This window comes from Schistocerca piceifrons, chromosome 6 (genome assembly GCF_021461385.2).
Source record: "Schistocerca piceifrons isolate TAMUIC-IGC-003096 chromosome 6, iqSchPice1.1, whole genome shotgun sequence".
NCBI lineage: Eukaryota > Metazoa > Arthropoda > Insecta > Orthoptera > Acrididae > Schistocerca > Schistocerca piceifrons.
The window spans coordinates 421,767,394-421,783,306 of record NC_060143.1 but is presented as its reverse complement, the minus strand read 5'-3'; the positions used below and the strand labels follow the sequence as shown (position 1 = coordinate 421,783,306).

At 36.4% G+C, this 15,913-nt stretch overlaps 1 protein-coding gene across 2 annotated transcripts in view; it reads right to left on the bottom strand.

Annotated features, from left to right (window-relative positions):
* LOC124802507 (formin-2-like) overlaps window positions 1–15,913 on the bottom strand; it is a 277,071-nt gene that overhangs the window by 26,710 nt on the left and 234,448 nt on the right. For both annotated transcript variants that reach the window (XM_047263338.1, XM_047263337.1), the window contains 3 exons: window positions 10,999–11,208; window positions 10,304–10,498; window positions 2,353–2,482 (listed from right to left, as the gene is read on the bottom strand). In XM_047263338.1, the coding sequence (XP_047119294.1) occupies window positions 2,353–2,482; window positions 10,304–10,498; window positions 10,999–11,208 (535 nt within the window). The remainder of the gene's footprint in view (window positions 1–2,352; window positions 2,483–10,303; window positions 10,499–10,998; window positions 11,209–15,913) is intronic.

Genomic DNA, 15,913 nt, shown 5'->3' with positions numbered 1-15,913 from the left:
CTAACCAAAAGAATTATCTGAAGGAAAATTAGAGACTCTGGCAAAAATGAAACTCAGGCCTAGCAGTACAAGATTTGTGCCATTGGGAAAACAAAATGCCTCTAAGCACCATGAGACTTAACATCTGAGGTCACCAGTCCCCTAGACTTAGAACTACTTAAACCAACTAACCTAAGGATGTCACACAAAGCCATGCCCGAGGCAGGATTCGAACCTGCGACCGTAGCAGCAGTGCGGTTCTGGACTGAAGTGTCTAGAACCGCTCGGCCACAGTGGCTGGCTGGGAAAAACATTAATAGATTGTTTAAGATACTGAAATTGATAGTTGAATCAAAAAAAGACACACACAATAGAAAAGCACTCGTGAAACCTTGTTTAATCAAAGCTGTTTAAGAAGTCATTGGGTTAGGATAAAAAGAACCACTCCTGAACAACATGGTAAAAGCTCTAATTGAGCTAATGTCATATGATATCAAGGAGCAACTTCTTTTAAGAGTTAAAAAATTGCCATGCTATGCATTGCAGTCTGATGTATCAACTACCATTTCTCAATGTAGTCAGTTACTTTTATTTGTCTGCTTTTTGGATGATGACAACATAATCAAAGAAGAATATTACTGATTTTGCAGGAACTAGAAATGATATTCAGAGGTTTGGATGTCATCAAAATAACAACAGGATATTTTCAGAAGCTTAACATTATGTGCAAAAAGTTCTTAAGTTTCTGTATAGATGGCACTCCAGCTATGCTAGGATAATGCTCCAGTCTTGTGACATTAATAAAACATACTAATCCTTCAGTATTAACAACACATTCTGTAATACATCACCAGGCACTGGCTTCCAAGACCCTCTTTTGAAAAAGCCCTGCACTGAATGTACTCTGACCATGAGACCCTTCTCTTCCACACAGAAATTTGTTTGCTGTCAAAAAGTAACTTACTGGGAAGATTATATTAACTCACAGGAGAGATTCAGTTATTTCCAGGTGAGGAAAAAATAAAAGACTGACTAGAGCACTTTACTGATCAGACATCTCAAATGTATTTAGCTTATCATATTGATATTTTCACACACTTGAATAAGCTAAACTTGCAGTTGGAAGGTTATAGAAGCAGACATGTAGGAGGTATTTCAAATATATTTATCTTTAAAGATAAACTTTGTGCCTTGATTTGGAAACTTCAGTTATGGATAGGTAAAACTGGTGAAAACAATTATTCTACATTCAGGGAATTAAGAGCACTCATTGATGATTAAAAAGTTGACTTTTACTAGGGAAATCATACAAGAAAACATCAAGAGCCATCTGAAAATGTTGGCTAATGAATTCAATCATTACTTGCCAGAATATAACAAAGTAGAAGCTAAAGTTTTTGATAAACTTATTTGTAGCTCTTTTAGCACTAATGTTGGAAAAGTTGCAGAAGAAATTCTGGAAGAGCTCATTGAATTCTAAATGGATAGAAACTGTAGGGATGCATCTAAATCTGATTTTCTTGGGGAGTTTTGATGTGAAAAAGCAGTTTCATAGACAAACATTTTTGAAATATCCTTGCCCTATCTTATGCTTTTCTTCAGAACTTATTTATGTGAACAAGGGATTTCTGTTTTGCTGGTAATTAAAAACAAGTCCAGGAAGTGACTGAAAGTAATTGATGATCATGTGTGTAGCTTTGAGTAGTAATATTAGCTCTAAGATTACAGAAATTTTAGACAAGATACAAGCTCAAAAATCATGTTGACAAAAACTAAATTTAATGTTCTGCTAAGAATGTTGAGTTTTCTATGATGATAGTACTGCTAATGCATGTTCCTTTTGATTTTAGTGAACATGTTAAAAGTTTTGATAAAGGTTTATTTTTAAATTGACACAGTTTACTTTTTTTGAACCTTGTAATCCCTGCTAACAACAAAGAAATCAAAGCAGTCCCTGTCAAAGAAAGGTTGGGAACCTCTGCTGCAAAGTAAACTGATGACCAGAAATGTCTCTTCAGGGTTCTAGATATATGGAAATCACATGGGGAGGGATTGAGACTGTATGAAGGCTGTGTAAGGACTTCTCAGAGAGACTTCTGCAGCCTAGTAAAAAAAAAAGTTGGCAATATGTGGGCTCTATTCATAAGGAGGTTTACCAACAATCACTCTTTAGGCTTGTGATTCATGAATGGAACAAGAAATAGGGGAAAATACAGCAGCACCAGAAGAACTTTCTGCCAAGGTCACTTATGAACAATAGATGTAGATATATATGTATATATGATAAAATATCAACATAATTACTAACATAAGTTATTTGTGTAAAATTGCACAAAAATTATTTATCATTAGTATAGTAATATATAATGATACCTGTCAAATCTCTCTCCAGTTTCTGTAAGTCAGCAGCAAGGTCATCAAAATGAACAACTGCTGCCCTTTCAATATCTCCTGGTTCAGGCACAGGTAAAGCCATTTCAGGATTTAATGGATCGTCACATTTCTAGAAATCGATATTAACAATTACGTTAATAAAAATGTTACAGATGCTGACCACATTACAACATTTTCATTAAAAAACATTGACAATTATTCACATCAGTCATTAGGAGTTTTCAACATAACATAAAATTTCACTGTTGAATATTAAAGCTGGGGCAGGGGTAGAGAGAAATTAGGACTGCGAAATTCAATGTTACATCAAACCAACACATCACAGTTACTTTGGGATGAAATGAATTTTACTAATGAGAAACAGAACAAGAGGCAGTAAGAAAATAATAAAACAGACAAATGACACAAAATGAAAAGGTTATTTACACATGAGGAGAGAATGAATGAAAAGATATTGGGCAATTTGGAAGGAACGAAACATCTATGCATCAAAGAAGATTACCAGCAAATGACTAAAGCAGTCCAGTGAGTCCATAAAAGTATATAATAATAATAATAATAATAATAGTAGTAGTAGTAGTAGTAATGATACTGATGATGATGATGATGATGATGATGATGGTAATAATAGAAACACGAAGATCATATGAAACAGGATTTAGATCTATCTAGGACCACTGGACAGAATTATGCTGACTAAGAATTACGAGGTTGTCCTGAAGTGTGAAGCCTCTGAGGTTTTTATGGTAAAACTCTTAAAACTTTTTAAAGAAAACAAATGTTATTAAGATTCTACATCTTTATTCTTCATGCCTACAAAATTGCAGCCCTCTGCCACTAGAGGGCTCTGATTTGTAGCATGTTATGTGGCACTGTGTAATGTAACTATTGTATGTCGGTGCATAAAAAACAGCTTGCGGTAATCGAGTTTCAAATTTGAAGAGTTCATCCACACATGGAGCACTCTGCCCTTCAGCATGACAATAGCAGAACAGACATGAGTGTTGCAACAATCCGACACCTCAGGTTCACTGTCGTTGATCGTCCTCCGAAGAGTCCTGGTTTGGCCCCATCCAATTTTCGTCTGTTCCCAAAACTTAATGAACACCTTTGAGGACTTCACTATGATTGCAATGAGGTGATGAAAATAGAGGTGAGGTTGTGGCTCTGCCAACAAAGTGAACCAATTTTACAGTGACGGTATCAATCAAGTGATCTCTCGTTGGGAGAAATGTGTTCATCACTAGGGTGACTATGTTGAGAAATAAATATGTAGTCATGATTAATTAAGATGTAGAATGTTAATAACATTTGTCTTATTTAATAGGGTTTAAGAGTTTTAACATAAAAAATGTGGAAGCAACACTTTTCAGCTAACCCTCATAATAGCAGTACCAGTACTAGCACAAATAAAATAAAAATACTGATAGTAGAACATACAAAATATATTTACAAGTGTACAAAAGTAATTTTTCATGACACTGCAATCTGCAAGAGACAGAATTCACTATCAACAGATTTATATACAGTCTGCATGGTTCAATAGATTTATTGATATGTTCATTAATCCGTATAGCAATACAAATTGTATGGATGTCATCAGTTATTGTCTTATGAACTAAAACATTCATGGCTTCTTACAATGTTCACCATTCAATTCTTACAATTTTTACAGGTCAATTCTTACAATATTTATAATTACGCCATATACTGTTGCTTTATATAGGCCATGTGGTAATTATGTGTATTAAATAGCTATCTACAATTATTCTAAATACTCATTTACCTTGTAACAACTTTAACTTAATAAATATGTTTTTAGCTTTTGGCTAAAGATATGAATTTCGTTTACAACTTTTATTTCCTGTGGCAGCCTGTTGTAAAGTTTTAGGCCTTTATATAGTACACTGTTTTGTGTTTTGGACTTGTTTTTCCTGTTTAGGCATAATTAGTGGCTAGATCTAGTTTCATGGTCATGTTTTGAGTTGTTTGTAGCATACAGATCAATATTTTTCCTTACATACACTACAGTTGGGAAAATGTATTCATATGGGACAGTCAGAATTTCTAGTTTTTTTGAATAAATCAGTACAATGGCCCCTGTTGCTGCTATTTGTTACTATCCATACAGCTCTGGTGAGCGTAGAAGACAGACTGAATATTCTCATCACTTGTTCCCCACAAAAAGATTCCATAACTGAGAACTGAGTGTGTATATCCAAAATATGTCATGTTGAGGCATGAAATATTGCAGACTGGTGTAAGTATTCGTAGAGCGTAATATGTTATGGATAGTCTCTTTGTTAAAGGTTTTACATGTTCCGTCCATTTTAACTGACAGTCTACCTTAAACCCCAAAAATCTGGTATCCTTACACATTCTATTGTATCATCATTAATCGTTAATTTACCATCATTGTATCTTTTATTCAACCAGAAGTACATACAATTAGTTTTCTTTGCATTTCAAGTTACTTTATTTTTTGGTGACCACTTGTGAACATCTTTAATGGCTGCATTTGCCTTTTCTGTCAACTATGTTGGGGTTTTGGCTGTAATCGCTATGTTGCTGTCATGAGCAAATAGTATTTTTTCCCATAACTGATACTCTGCAGAAAATCATTAATGTAAATAAGAAAAAGGATTGGACTTAATATACTACCTTGTGTGATGCCTATATTAATATTTTTTGGATCTGATATGTGTTTTACTAGAAATCCTTCTGAAGTATGTGAAATCTCAACATGCTGCATCCGGTTTTCTAGGTAGGATTTAAACCACTTCTTAATGACATCTTTTATTCCTAGTAACTCTAATTTATGTAATATAATTATGTGGTCTACTGTATCAAATGCCTTTGGTAAGTCCAAGAAAATTCCATTCACATGGTCACCTTCATCCAGCACCTCAAGAATGACCTTTGTAAGCTGTGCAATAGCTGATTCTTTACCTCTTTTGGGCCTGAAACCATGTTCTTTGCAAAGAAGGTAAAATTTATTTAGATACTGCATTAACCTATTTTTTATTACTTTTTCAATAATTTTTGGAAATGGTGGACATTAGAGAGATTGGTCTGCAGTTTTCTACATTTTCTGCATCATCATATTTAAGTATGTGTATGATTTTCACTTGTTTTAGGTGCTTGGGAAAACAGCCAGATTTGAATGATTCACTGATTATTTTTGTTACTGGAGCTTTTATGCACTTTGTACATTCTTTAGGGACACAAGCTGGGATTTCATCTACAGTAGTTGATCTTTTATTTTTTTTAAAATTGGTATATAACTTGTGTGACCTCTTTCTCAGTTGCCGGGTAGGGTGCCACTGAATTTGGTGGATGGTTATGGGTGGGTAAGACATGTGTGTCTGGAAAGTTCTGTTGTAATTTCTTAACAATGCTGTTGAAGTACACATTTGCAAAGTTAGCTATTTCTTTGGGGTGGTTCATTTGTTTACTTTTGTTCTTAATTTGTGAATTCAAATGTTTTTGCCCTGTGTTTGCTGTTTCCTATTTGATAATATTCCAGGCTGCTTTGCTTTTGTTTTCTGCCTGCAATACTATTTTACACTTTGTGAGTTTTTAGCAGCTAGTAGTACCTTTCTGTAGATTCTCTTGTAGTTTTTATTAAATTGCAAAAAGGCTGGGTCAGTCTGTCTATTTTTGATTGGAGCAAAATATGTAAGAGTTTCAAAGAATTTTTGATACCTCTGGTTAGCCACATATTTTTTCTTAAGTTGTAATGATATTCAAAGTTTTGGGGAATGATTCCCAATTTTAGTTTAAAAATGGACATGAAACTATTAAACATTTTGTTCACATTCGTTTCTGCATAGAGTTCCTCCCATCCTTAATATTGTATCTGAGATGAAAATTCATGCAGGTTTGACTTTCAGTAGAGCCTTTTGTATGTTTTTGATGTAAGGGGCTTTTCTACATAAAAATTTTCTTTTAATATCTGACATAGATGATCTGATAAGCCTAGATTTTGAATCTGTATATAGCATTCTTTTCTGTCTGTATCTGTTGCTACATGGTCTATCAACATACAAGATTGTTTGATTACTCTTGTGGGACAGTTTACAAGTGAAGTCATTCCATAACTGCACAAAATACTTAAATAGGCATGACTGACATAATCTCACTTCATTGTATTGGTATTAAGATCCCCATAGACGATTATGCTTGTTTTTAGCAAGATACCTTAGCTAGTGTCTGATTTACTTTTGAGAAAAAAATATCCGCATCCCCATTTGGTGATCGGTACACATAAATTACCATTAATTTTTTTGACATGCTGTGTTCTCTTAAACCAATAGTTCAAAATGTTTATCAACACTTAATGTAGTAAGATCATTTCTGTCTTTAAATGAAGTACCTCTCTTCACATAAATACATGAACCACCACCTTTCATGGAGAGTTCATATGAGGCTACAGCTCAATACGAGATTTCATTCCCTTTGCACAATTGTTCTGCAAGACACACAACTGAGCTGTCTAGTGTTTGTAAATTTACTTCTAGTTGCTGAACTTTGTTTTTTTATGGATTGCATATTCTGGTGAAGTACTATTAAACACATAGTTTTACTTACCATGGTGGCCTCCTAATTAGTTGTAATGAGTCACGAGATGGGTGCAAAAATGAAGGCAGACTATTGTATTTGTATTTGTAGATATGTGATTAGAGCTCTGTCTTTTAAAGCTGGTAGAATTATTCAGTTCTTTTGTATAGTGAGGGAGACCATTACAAAGCTGATTACCTGTTAATGCAAGGGACTTAGAGAAGGCAGCTCTTTGGTGGACTCTGCCAAAAGCATATATCAATGAGATGGTAAATGAGACAGCATGACTACCTGTCTGTACATAGCCAAGATAGTAATGCATAAGATACTTAAGTATGATCAAGAAGACTAACATTGCAGATACAATGTAGAAAGATATCACTGCTGTAAACAATAGCCGATAGTACAAGTGTTTGTACAAGTCCCTTTATCAGGTACAAAGAATAGAGCTTCTTATATTTCTATAAGAAATAGAGAGATTCAAAATGTAAGACATTTCTAAAAGTTTGAGCTGAAGAGCCTAAAATGCTTAACAAGGACCATTAGCTTTTTGAATGGATTGAGCTTTGATGAAACATTCAGTGCCCATTTTAATAACACACACTTGTAAGCACTGAGTTATGGAAAAGTCCACCTGAATCCTGGGTAGGCTTACCAGACAGAATGATAAGAAAGAGTGAGTGTTGAAGACTACATTGGACAAGATTTGAAAACCTCAGAGCTTAAAGGTGTAAATAGGATAGTAAGTAATACAGAGATTACAGGCACCTCTTGTCACTCTGTACTATCATGTTCTCTAATTTATTAATTAGCTACTTCCTAAAATCATTCCCTGAAATGAGTCCGTTTTGTCTGACATGGCTCCTGGAGGTGACTGTCCTCACTATAAGACTTGCCCTATGCGCCCTCCTACAACCATCTATACCAGCCCTGTAACTGGCAAAACATATACCATCATGGGGAGAGCCACAAGTGAAGCAACACATGTCTTGTACCAGCAGTTATGTAAACACTGTATGGCCTTCTAAATTAGTATGTGTATCACAAAGTTATCAGTTAGGATGAATGGGCATAGGCAGTGGGTGTATACTGGCAACACACAATATCCTGTTGCAGACACGCTCTATAACATGACAGCTGTGACCTTGGTGCCACTTTGATTCTCCCCTCTAACATGAGTTTCAAGGAACTACACAGAGGGAACTGGTGTTATAGCATGCCTTCAGTTCTCACCACCCATCTGACCTTAATTAGTGTTAATTTCTTTGGTCTCAGCATTTCTTTCCAGTAACTATTTCTTTCTTCTCTCCTTTTTTGGTTTTCTGTATGTTTTATCCCCCCTGCCCTTTCACATGTCTACCATGTATAATGCACTTAGCTTTTCCATCTTGTTAACTCTTGCATAATGTTTGGCCAGTAAGTTCTGCTACTGCTCATTACCCACCTTCCATCTTTCAAGCTCTCAGATCTTCAAATCTTGTCCAGTGCAGTCCTCAACGATCAATCTTTCCCTCTCACCCTGTCCGCAAGTCTCCCATGATCCAGGCTTCTGGGCAACTTTTCCATAACTCTCCTCTTTCCTTAAACCTCACCAGGCCTTTTACCTCATCCATCTTCCTTCCCCTTTCCCCTTCAACTCTTCTGCCAGGAGGAGGAGCCACTGACTCTGAAAGCTTACACATTTCCTTAACTTTTATTTGTGTTTCCTCCTGGCAACGATTGGTTGGTAGACCTTTTTATCTTGCCATATTATTGTTATATTGTCCTGGATCTTTCATTGTCTGATTGTCCCTACAGCATTTAAATGGTCAACACTCATTTTTCAACCCAGAATACAATGAAATAATCTGGTTATGTTCGGTCATCGAAAATAGGATGTTTCACATATATTGCAAGGTATTTCAATATAACTATGCTGTGCGAATGGAGGTAATGCTGTGTTCTACAACTTTCAGTCTCAAGGATGGAAGGAAAATTTTGTCTCCATTACATTATTATTTACTGTTTTGCTGTGACAGACACACAAGGATGCACAAAGAAATGAAAAGGAAGAAGAATGATAAAGAGAGGCTGCTTCCAACCTGGTATATTATGGATGAATTGGACTGAATTGAAAGATTCAAAATGTGAAAAGTTCATTTAATTACTGTTTTTCAAAGTTTTGCACAAAATATGTCAGAAAAATATCAAAAGTTTGTTTTATGTTTCCAAAATAAAAATCTGAAGTGATTTAGTGATTACCTTCTCATGTAAAAGCATGATATTTAAAGAAGCTGACCAAATGAAGACACAAGCTATTAAAGTAATACATTAGAATACTCAGTGAGTAGATCTTGGCAGCTTAGCCTGCTAAGTGATTGAACTGTTTTACTTTAATAGAATTTAATAAAAGAATTCATATTCTGTTATGGAAGTTGCTGGTCCACAGCAAATGAATCTAAGCTTTGTAGTCTGGCAAGTGGATGAGGATCATATATTATCAGTAGACCTTCTACCATATCAAAGTCTGAAGGCTACAGTGCAAAGGAATGTCAGGACTCACTCATACTGGCAAGTGTTAGAGACCATACCAACTAAGTTATAATAGAAAAATTAAACCTGAATGGTGACCTCTTGTTACCTGAAATACATGTCAGTGCACCTTACATGCATTCTTGAGCTCTAAATCAAATCTAAATGATAGGTTAGAAGATTGTGCCAGGCTTAATTTCATACAGTGCTTATGTGGACTACCAGTTATTGGCTAAAGACATCTTCCATAGAGGCTCATATGAATTCCTGTTCTTGTGGCTAATCTCACATGCACTTGAAATTGTAATCTCTAACATGTCATTTTATAGGGAGCCAGATAGTTACACAGTAAACTGCATATTATCTTCTTTTTAACAGACATGTCCAGTAATATTTCAATTTTATTTCAAACTTGCTGACCTTGAGTCACTAAATAGATTGTTCATGTCATGAATAAATCAGATTACCGCCAAAGGTTTTAAGGAAAATATAAACAAGAGAATGGTCCAGCAAACAATCCTGAGACATCAAACAATATTTACACAAGAGCTTTAAGTCTTCCTAGTACACTGACTGCTCAGCCTGTGTCTATTAGTCATGCCTCTGCTTGACAAAATCCCATGTTATTTGCATCTGTGACAGAACTATAGCAACACTAGTGTACTATTATCATAACTAATCTTCACTAAAACTCTCTCATACTCAGTAGTCAGTACCATTTCCAGTCCATTTTAGAAACAAAGAAGAAAAACAGGTCAATATCTGAATGTATTTTGCCTTTCTTTAACCTCTTTTTCCTAATTTTTATATACTTATAAACAAGAAGTTTACATAAAAATTTCACATGTAAACTACTTACTTTCATGTATGCTCTTACAATAAAATGAAGCAATGTAACACTATTGTCTTTGCTCTTGACATCACGTAACTTTGCCAGAATTTCTAATCCAAATCCATCTGCCTGTCCACGTGTACGATTTCCACCATTCATATAATTTCCCAGAGCCAGTATAATGCTGAGTACTGTCTTCAGACTTTCTGATGTTGTCAAAAACTGGAAAACAAAGAACATATGAGTTTACACACAAAATATTTTTCTTGTATGAAGTTATAAACTGACTAATACAGTGTTTGTAAAATGAATTACTTACTGATTTATAAACATGTTAGGTCTCAAAACGTTTGAAGGATGCTTCAGAATATTGTAACTTAATCATTATTTTCCTCATTAGCTCATAAACAATCCTCAAACAATTGCATAACTTAGTGTAATACTATTAGGCAATTAGAGAAAATAAAACAGCAGTTATCTGGCATTTGGAAGACAGTAAATGAATACTCACAAAATGGTGCTTCTCTTATCAAAAGATAATTTAATAACTAGAAACAATTAATTAGCTTTCATTTGAAAAGAGATTATTCATTTGTGTGTGCTCTTTCACCTTCTCAAAAAAACTGTTCAGCTATTTTCTTATTAATCAATTTCTTCCTATTTCTAAAGCTGCAATTTTTATCACTGGTAATTTTCTGCTGGTAATTTTTGTGATAAATTACCTGACAAATGGATTTTAAGTTGTTCAGTTTACTTTCAATAGAAGATATACCATCTTCAAAGTCTGACTGGAACATGAAACATGCAATGCGTTCAGCAAAATTTGGTATTTCTGCAAGTTCATAAAGGAACTGTTCCGGCTTGTCAAGTGGAATATTTGGGTTTGTTGCAACATGATTCCGAATTAATGAAAGCTCTTCTTCGGTTGGTCTCTGAAATATAAGATGTTCATTGCTTTAATAATTGCACAATTTACAACATTTACATAATATGTCTTTGAAATATTGGGGAAGAATGTGAAATAATGATCACTGACTTCTAAATGTGAATCCCACAATAACAAAGCAATTCAGTTTCACATTGGAAATATATTTTAAAAAATGTGAATAGAAGAAACCTCAGATATGAGACTGTACAATATTGTAAATATTAGACTATTTCTATATATCAAACAATGGAAAACGCAGAATGGAATGTAGCAGTATTATGAAAAGGATAGTTGCTACTCACCATATAGCAGAGATATTGAGTCGCAGATAGGCACAACAAAAAGACTGTCACAAAATGAGCTTTCAGCCAACAAGGTCTTTGTTGAAAATAGACAACAGACAGACACACACACAAACGCAACTCGCACACATATGACAACAGCCTCTGGCAGTTGAAGCCAGACTATGAGTAGCTGTGCATGATGGGGGAGGCAGCAGGGTGGGGGTAAGGAGGTGGTGGGGGTGGAGAGGGGGAGGCATAGCAGGGCAGGGATGGAGGATGCTAAAGTGCTGCCAGTGGGAGCATGCAGGGACAAGACGGAGACAGGCTAGGGCAGCTAGGTGCTGTTGGGAGGTTCGAAAGAGGAGAGGAAGAAAGAGGGGAGGGAGGGTTTGAGGAAAAGTAGAAAAGTAAAAACACTAGTGCATTGGTGGAATAGAGAGCTGTGTAGTGCTGGAATGGAAACAGGGAAAGGCCTAGATGGGCAAGGATAATGACTAATGAAGTTTGAGGCCAGGAGGGTTACAGGAACGTAGGATATATTGCAGGGAGACTTCTCACCTGCGCAATTCAAAAAAGCTGGTGTTGGTGGGAAGGATCTGGATGGCACAGGCAAATGAAGGTTTTCATGGCCTGTCAATGCTCTGAAATTTCCCTGGGTTTCTTGAACGAACCAATAACATTGTGTTTGTAACATTTTGGAGTGGATAAACACTCCTCCCACCTTCCGATGACAGTAACACCTGAGAAAATTTTAGACTATTGCATGAATATGTTTAGCAATTTTTTTTATTTATGGATATCCTTTCCTTCATTAATTTGTATTTAGTTCAAATGTATAATAAGTTTCTGGATGGATTCAAAGGATGAAGAATACTGCTATTAATCAAAACCAAAACTGTCATGATTATTTTTTCAGTGGAGTTTGTAGTAATTTGTCGCAGTTCAGTTGTTGTGGAAGTACAACACAAACCATTAATGCTAACCCAGCTCATTCGTCTGGAAATGTTACAAATGAGTAACTAGAACTGCTGTGTCACATTTCTTGAGTTTTGTTTACAACCAATGAATTAGATCAGCAGTACAGTTTATTTGTTTTGTTTCCAGGGCACAAAAACAACTAGGGTCATACATGCCCACAGCAGTAGATCACTCTCCTACTGGACAAACAGTACAAGCAAGCTTATGCCAATAAATTATTGTAATTGATATTTCTAATTCCTGTCAGAATGCTACAGAAGAATGCTGAAGATTTGATGGGTAGATCACATAACTAATGAGAAGGTACCAAACAGAATTGGGGAGAAGAGAAATTTATGGTACAACCTGACTGGAAGAAGGGATCAGTTGGTAGGACACATTCTGATGCATGAAGGGATCACCAATTTCGTAGTGGAGGGACACGTGGGGGGTACAAATCATAGATGAAGACCAAGAGGTGAATACAGCAAGCAGATTCAACAGGATGTAGGTTGCAGTACTTACTTTGAGATGAAGAGGTTTGCACAAGGTAGAGCAGCATGGAGAGCTGCATCAAACCAGTCTTTGGACTAAACAACAACAGCAACAACACCTTTCAGTTCGATGTGATTTGCACAGTATCTCAGAAATCAATCTACATTTACATTTATATTCTTCAAGTCAGCCTGCAGTATGTGGCAGAGAGTGCTACGTGTACCATTGTCACTTCTCCCATTTCCTTTTCCACTCATGAATGGTGCACAGGAAGAATAATTTTTGGCTGGCGATTGTTGGCTGGCCTCCATTTCAGCTCGATTCCCTCTAACTTTACTTTCATTGTCTTTATGTGTGACACATGTAGGATGAAGTAACATATTCTTTAACTTCTCTAATAGCAGACACTGTTAAGATTAACAGCAAACCACTCCACAGTTCATAGTGCCCCTCTAGTAGCACTGCCACTGAAACTGGATGAGCATTTCCATGACAGTTTCATGCTTGCTAAATGAATCTGTGACAAAATGAGCTCCTCTTCATTAGATCTTTCTATTTCACCTCTCAATCATATCAGGTAAGAATTCCACATTCCATGATATATGAACATGTGACATCTGTTCTTATAGAAATGTCTGAAAGAACAGACACCATGGGGAATCCACAACTGTGATACAGATTATGTAAATTGAAGGTGGAGGGGAAGAAAAGAAAGGAAAGCGAAGGGACTGTTGATGTCAGCTGCATCAGTACTTTATGCTAATCAGCATCAATAAGTGAAAATGTGTGCCAGACTGGGATTCAAATCTGTGATCACCTGCTTACTAGGTAGTTGTGCTAACCATTGTACCACCCACACACAGCGTTTGTCACGGATGCATGGATTACCTCGCCGTATCTCTTGGTCAACCTACATTGCCCCTGGTACCACCTCTCTACATTCCCTGTCCATGTCCTTAATACTTGCTACTTTGAGATTATCACAGGAGGACAGGTGTAATTGTGTACCCACATTCATGTAATTGATTTGCCTTGACGGACAATGAATCTACCATCTCCAATGCAGATCCACAGTTATGTCCGACATCGATGCGGCAGGCATGGAGGACATGGACAGGGACTGCAGAGAGATGGTGCTAGATGGGAATAAGGGTTGGCCTAGAGACATGCTGAGAAAATCCATGCAATTGCAATAAACAATGAGTCCAGGTGGTGCAGCAGTTAATCCAACTGCCTAGGAAGCAGGAGATCCCAGATTTGAATTTCGGTCTGGGGCACATTTTCACTTGTCACTGCTGATTCTGCATTAAGTCCCAATGCAACTCACAATAATGGTCCCTTCTGTTTTCTTTCCTTTCTCCCTCCACCCCCCACCTTCAATTTACATAATGTGATCCCACATTCATTAGCAATACTCAGATAGTAGTTGAAAATGCTACTTCCTTCATGGGTGGACTTCACTTCCTGAGGATTCTTCCAACGAATCTCAGGCTGGTATCTGGCATACCTGTGATTCATTTTATGTGATCATTCCACTTTAAATCACTCCATACATATACTGCCAGATATTTAATGGATATGTGAATGCTCCGAGTGAGTCATTTATTTGTACAAGACTGGGTCTTCCTGCCTATTTATTGGTCAATGTGTTATACTTGTCTATATTGAGAGTCAGCTGCCAATACCTACTTCAGTGCCAATCCTCAGCAGGTCATCTTGCATTCTGTTACAGTCATTGGGGTTTCTCCATATACAACACCATCCTCTGCAGACAGCCTTCTTGGATCTTCCAACATTATTCACCAAATGATTTATATGTATTATGAACACTACCGTATTTACTCGAATCTAAGCCGCACTTTTTTTCCGGTTTTTGTAATCCAAAAAACTGCCTGCGGCTTAGAACTGAGTGCAAAGCAAGTGGAAGTTCTGAAAAATGTTGGTGGGTGCCGCCACAACTAACTTCTGCCGTCGAATATATGTAGCACTACACAGGCATGCTTTGTAGGCACAAAGATAAAACTGGTACCAAAACCTCTGCGTCAATAAATAAAAAAAAAAAAAAAGAAAGAAAAAAAAAAGTGGAAGACGAGCTTTTTTTCTCCGCCCCGAGTTTCGACAACGGCATTTTCACAGATTATCCAACAAAGTAAATACAAATTCCATATTGTTCATCTTCGAATGTAGCAGCATTTCAACATACTACGAAGATCCGACTGGCAAGACTGGGATGTTTGTCAATATGGCCAAAACTGCGTTCTGAATTTTTTGCTACTTGTGAGAAGAGATGGTTGCTAATAGGAACTTGTATGAATTGTGAATCACATGCAGTATTCTCTTCACCATAAGAATAATACGAAAATAAACATTTTGCCATGTATTGTTTCGTGTTTGCTGCTATCTCATTTAAATCCTGTCTGCCTAATAAACTACAAAACTAGAGTGAGACAACAGCAAACGCGGAAGAATATGCATATCATGTCATGTTTATATTCGTACTATTCTTATGCCTAATAGTGATACAGTCAGAAATGAAGCACGGCAATTGACTAGATTTTTAAATCTAAGATAAATCTAATTCCTGTGCAGAATGTAATGCACTAAAGAGGCGCCTGCAAATATTTTCAAACGGAGAAAAATTTTCGCTAAACTTTAATTCAGAACATCTTCTATCATACGCAGTCTATTATTTGGTTCTTGTTGAACGTTATCAAAGAAAGCAGCAGTGTAAGTAACAACAAATAGCAGTCTCTTGCCATTGTTTCGCTAATGAGACGATTCCTCCCTCTCTCTCTCTTTCTTTTTTTTTTTTTATCGTAAGCGGCGGTAGCGCGCACAAAACCAAGGTATGCCGCGAGCGGCGACAGGCCGTAAACACACACTATCAGAATGCGACAAACAATGCATGACACAGTACAGCAATGCATTTTCAGCTCAGAGTGACGTAAACACCTATAACAAAGAAAACGGCGC